The sequence below is a fragment of the Ranitomeya imitator genome, chromosome 4 (genome assembly GCF_032444005.1).
Source record: "Ranitomeya imitator isolate aRanImi1 chromosome 4, aRanImi1.pri, whole genome shotgun sequence".
Taxonomy (NCBI): domain Eukaryota; kingdom Metazoa; phylum Chordata; class Amphibia; order Anura; family Dendrobatidae; genus Ranitomeya; species Ranitomeya imitator.
Window position 1 is genome coordinate 725,577,915 of NC_091285.1, and position 5,848 is coordinate 725,583,762.

The 5,848-nt window shown below is 47.3% G+C and overlaps 1 protein-coding gene across 1 annotated transcript in view; it reads right to left on the bottom strand.

Annotated features, from left to right (window-relative positions):
• POLR2A (RNA polymerase II subunit A) overlaps positions 1-4,127 on the bottom strand; it is a 52,765-nt gene extending 48,638 nt beyond the window's left edge. The window contains exon 1 of the mRNA XM_069767656.1: positions 3,903-4,127. Coding sequence (XP_069623757.1) covers positions 3,903-3,989 — 87 coding nt within the window. The 5' untranslated portion in view covers positions 3,990-4,127. The remainder of the gene's footprint in view (positions 1-3,902) is intronic.
• Between the last annotated feature and the right edge of the window lie 1,721 nt (positions 4,128-5,848).

The following is a 5,848-nucleotide window of genomic DNA, read 5'->3' on the forward strand; positions in this document are numbered from 1 at the left end:
CCCTCGACTGAGTTCGCCATCACCACCTCCTCAGGCAAGCAATTCCAGATTCTCACTGCCCTAACAGTAAAGAATCCTCTTCTATGTTGGTGGAAAAACCTTCTCTCCTCCAGACGCAAAGAATGCCCCCTTGTGCCCGTCACCTTCCTTGGTATAAACAGATCCTCAGCGAGATATTTGTATTGTCCCCTTATATACTTATACATGGTTATTAGATCGCCCCTCAGTCGTCTTTTTTCTAGACTAAATAATCCTAATTTCGCTAATCTATCTGGGTATTGTAGTTCTCCCATCCCCTTTATTAATTTTGTTGCCCTCCTTTGTACTCTCTCTAGTTCCATTATATCCTTCCTGAGCACCGGTGCCCAAAACTGGACACAGTACTCCATGTGCGGTCTAACTAGGGATTTGTACAGAGGCAGTATAATGCTCTCATCATGTGTATCCAGACCTCTTTTAATGCACCCCATGATCCTGTTTGCCTTGGCAGCTGCTGCCTGGCACTGGCTGCTCCAGGTAAGTTTATCATTAACTAGGATCCCCAAGTCCTTCTCCCTGTCAGATTTACCCAGTGGTTTCCCGTTCAGTGTGTAATGGTGATATTGATTCCCTCTTCCCATGTGTATAACCTTACATTTATCATTGTTAAACCTCATCTGCCACCTTTCAGCCCAAGTTTCCAACTTATCCAAATCCATCTGTAGCAGAATACTATCTTCTCTTGTATTAACTGCTTTACATAGTTTTGTATCATCTGCAAATATCGATATTTTACTGTGTAAACCTTCTACCAGATCATTAATGAATATGTTGAAGAGAACAGGTCCCAATACTGACCCCTGCGGTACCCCACTGGTCACAGCGACCCAGTTAGAGACTATACCATTTATAACCACCCTCTGCTTTCTATCACTAAGCCAGTTACTAACCCATTTACACACATTTTCCCCCAGACCAAGCATTCTCATTTTGTGTACCAACCTCTTGTGCGGCACGGTATCAAACGCTTTGGAAAAATCGAGATATACCACGTCCAATGACTCACCGTGGTCCAGCCTATAGCTTACCTCTTCATAAAAACTGATTAGATTGGTTTGACAGGAGCGATTTCTCATAAACCCATGCTGATATGGAGTTAAACAGTTATTCTCATTGAGATAATCCAGAATAACATCCCTCAGAAACCCTTCAAATATTTTACCAACAATAGAGGTTAGACTTACTGGCCTATAATTTCCAGGTTCACTTTTAGAGCCCTTTTTGAATATTGGCACCACATTTGCTATGCGCCAGTCCTGCGGAACAGACCCTGTCGCTATAGAGTCACTAAAAATAAGAAATAATGGTTTATCTATTACATTACTTAGTTCTCTTAGTACTCGTGGGTGTATGCCATCCGGACCCGGAGATTTATCTATTTTAATCTTATTTAGCCGGTTTCGCACCTCTTCTTGGGTTAGATTGGTGACCCTTAATATAGGGTTTTCATTGTTTCTTGGGATTTCACCTAGCATTTCATTTTCCACCGTGAATACCGTGGAGAAGAAGGTGTTTAATATGTTAGCTTTTTCCTCGTCATCTACAACCATTCTTTCCTCACTATTTTTTAAGGGGCCTACATTTTCAGTTTTTATTCTTTTACTATTGATATAGTTGAAGAACAGTTTGGGATTAGTTTTACTCTCCTTAGCAATGTGCTTCTCTGTTTCCTTTTTGGCAGCTTTAATTATTTTTTTAGATAAAGTATTTTTCTCCCTATAGTTTTTTAGAGCTTCAATGGTGCCATCCTGCTTTAGTAGTGCAAATGCTTTCTTTTTACTGTTAATTGCCTGTCTTACTTCTTTGTTTAGCCACATTGGGTTTTTCCTATTTCTAGTCCTTTTATTCCCACAAGGTATAAACCGCTTACACTGCCTATTTAGGATGTTCTTAAACATTTCCCATTTATTATCTGTATTCTCATTTCTGAGGATATTGTCCCAGTCTACCAGATTAAGGGCATCTCTAAGCTGTTCAAACTTTGCCTTCCTAAAGTTCAATGTTTTTGTGACTCCCTGACAAGTCCCCCTAGTGAAAGACAGGTGAAACTGCACAATATTGTGGTCGCTATTTCCTAAATGCCCAACCACCTGCAGATTTGTTATTCTGTCAGGTCTATTAGATAGTATTAGGTCTAAAAGTGCTGCTCCTCTGGTTGGATTCTGCACCAATTGTGAAAGATAATTTTTCTTGGTTATTAGCAGAAACCTGTTGCCTTTATGGGTTTCACAGGTTTCTGTTTCCCAGTTAATATCCGGGTAGTTAAAGTCCCCCATAACCAGGACCTCATTATGGGTTGCAGCTTCATCTATCTGCTTTAGAAGTAGACTTTCCATGCTTTCTGTTATATTTGGGGGTTTGTAACAGACCCCAATGAGAATTTTGTTACCATTTTTCCCTCCATGAATTTCAACCCATATGGACTCGACATCCTCATTCCCTTCGCTAATATCCTCCCTTAAAGTGGACTTTAGACAAGACTTTACATAGAGACAAACCCCTCCTCCTCTCCGATTTTTACGATCCTTTCTAAACAGACTGTAACCCTGTAAGTTAACTGCCCAGTCATAGCTTTCATCTAACCATGTCTCGGTTATTCCCACTATGTCAAAGTTACCTGTAGATATTTCTGCTTCTAGTTCTTCCATCTTGTTTGTCAGGCTTCTGGCGTTTGCGAGCATGCAGTTCAGAGGATTTTGTTTTGTTCCAATCTCCTCACTGTGGATTGTTTTAGAAATGTTCTTACCTCCCTTCTGAGTATGTTTTCTTGGGTCGTCTTTGTTCGAGTCTAATGTTTTTCTTCCCGTCCCCTCTTCTTCTAGTTTAACGCCCTCCTGATGAGTGTAGCGAGTCTTCTGGCGAATGTGTGTTTCCCAGGTTTGTTGAGGTGTAGTCCGTCTCTGGCGAGGAGTCCATCATACCAGTAATTCACACCGTGGTCCAGGAATCCAAATCCTTGTTGTCTGCACCATCGTCTTAGCCAGTTGTTTGCATCAAGGATCCTGTTCCATCTCCTGGTGCCATGCCCGTCTACTGGAAGGATAGAAGAAAAAACTACCTGTGCATCCAGTTCCTTTACTTTCTTCCCCAACTCTTCAAAGTCCTTGCAGATTGTCGGTAGGTCCTTCCTTGCCGTGTCATTGGTGCCAACATGTATCAGAAGAAATGGGTGGACGTCCTTGGAGCTGAAGAGCTTTGGTATCCTATCGGTCACATCCTTGATCATCGCACCTGGAAGGCAGCATACTTCTCTTGCGGTTATGTCCGGTCTGCAGATGGCTGCTTCGGTGCCTCTCAGTAGTGAGTCTCCCACCACCACCACTCTTCGTTGCTTCTTGGCTGTACTTTTTGCTGTCACTTGTTGCTGTGTGCCCTTTTCTTTTTTGCTTGCTGGTATTGCTTCATTCTTAGGTGTGCCATCATTCGTGTGTGTGTGTGTGTGTGTGTGTGTGTGTGTGTGTGTGTGTGTGTGTGTGTGTGTGTGTGTGTGTGTGTGTGTGTGTCTGTCTCATGGAGGAGTTAGACATTTTCCAGTAAATCCTGCAGATTATTATTATTATTATTATTATTCTTTCTGATGAGAATCCCAGCACGGATCACAGAGCAGGATAAATAAGAACAAACACCAGAGCGACAAACATCAGTGAAAACCACAAGGAAAGAGACGGAAGCAGCAGAGACCCCGTCACAGACTGAATGTAGGGGCGCATCGCGATAAGACTGGCCAGTCGCGACATACTGATAGGAACACATCACGACACACCACACCACACAGAAGCCGGCAGCCACAACATGCAGTACCAGCAGCGGCCGCAGCACTTCCGGGTGGCGCCCCGCCTCCCCACCCGCCTTCTCGCTCTTACCAGTTCATCCGGGCCCAACACACCGAACTGGACCCGCTTAATGATCCGGAGCGGGCAGGCGCTGTCACCGGCCGGCGGTCCGTGCATGGCGGCAGTACAAGACTAGCCTGATATACGTGGAGGAAATTCAGTCTCCTGCAGACACACAGGTTCCCAGAGAGCCGCCGCCGCAGCAGCGTATCCCCCTCCTCGAGGTTCGTCGCCGCTTGCGCACAGAGCGCATCTGAAGAGCAGAGAGGAACGTCTCCTCTATATATACTGTAGTAGGTTGCGCACGGGGTCGCCCTCTCCACATTCCAGGAGCTCTAGCCAGTCTTCTGAAACATGATTGGAGGAAGGCGGCCAACCTAACGAGGATTTTGTGTACATGCGCATTAACGCTGTGATTACGACACACTTTCGGCTATTTCCGTCAGAACGAGGCGGGTCGTATGTTTGATCGAGATCTCTTCCAACCTACTGTGGATTCTACTTCTGCTCATTGCGCATGCGCCATGTGGCGACTTGTGAAATAGCGCTCGCGTTACCCGGTGGTTACGACCCTGGCGGTAGATCAGTGCTGCGGGGCGGCTGTGCCCGGGAGATCAGGGTCACCGAGCGAGAACGCGGCGTTAGCTCGTTTGGTGCGCGATTCAGAGTAGGCCTCGCATCCCCGGGCTCAACTGGTGCGGGATCCGCCGATGTCCTCAGGAACGCGCGCCATATCTCAAGACAGATCGAGGGTTTGGGGAGTGCTAGGCCGCAACGTGGATGTTACTAGCAAGACAGACAAAACCTCAGAGAAAGACCACTGCCCCCCCGGGTGCTGGATATAGGGCAGGATGGTGGTTCGGGGTCAGCACTGTACTGGATATAGGGCAGGATGGTGGTCCGGGGTCAGCACTGTACTGGATATAGGGCAGAATGGTGGTTCGGGGTCAGCACTGTACTGGATATAGAGCAGGATGGTGGTTCGGGGTCAGCACTGTACTGGATATAGGGCAGGATGGTGGTCCGGGGTCAGCACTGTACTGGATATAGGGCAGGATGGTGGTTCGGGGTCAGCACTGTACTGGATATAGGGCAGGATGGTGGTTCGGGGTCAGCACTGTACTGGATATAGGGCAGGATGATGGTCCGGGGTCAGCACTGTACTGGATATAGGGCAGGATGGTGGTTCAGGGTCAGCACTGTACTGGATATAGAGCAGGATGGTGGTTCGGGGTCAGCACTGTACTGGATATAGGGCAGGATGGTGGTCCGGGGTCAGCACTGTACTGGATATAGGGCAGGATGGTGGTTCGGGGTCAGCACTGTACTGGATATAGGGCAGAATGGTGGTTCGGGGTCAGCACTGTACTGGATATAGGGCAGGATGGTGGTTCGGGGTCAGCACTGTACTGGATATAGGGCAGGATGGTGGTTCGGGGTCAGCACTGTACTGGATATAGGGCAGAATGGTGGTTCGGGGTCAGCACTGTACTGGATATAGGGCAGGATGGTGGTTCGGGGTCAGTACTGGATATAGGGCAGGATGGTGGTTCAGGGTCAGCACTGTACTGGATATAGGGCAGGATGGTGGTTCAGGGTCAGCACTGTACTGGATATAGGGCAGGATGGTGGTTCAGGGTCAGCACTGTACTGGATATAGGGCAGAATGGTGGTTCGGGGTCAGCACTGTACTGGATATAGGGCAGGATGGTGGTTCAGGGTCTGTACTGGATATAGGGCAGGATGGTGGTTCAGGGTCAGGACTGTACTGGATATAGGGCAGGATGGAGGTTCAGGGTCAGCACTGTACTGGATATAGGGCAGGATGGAGGTTCAGGGTCAGCACTGTACTGGATATAGGGCAGGATGGAGGTTCAGGGTCTGTACTGGATATAGGGCAGGATGGTGGTTCAGGGTCAGCACTGTACTGGATATAGGGCAGGATGGAGGTTCAGGGTCAGCACTGTACTGGATAT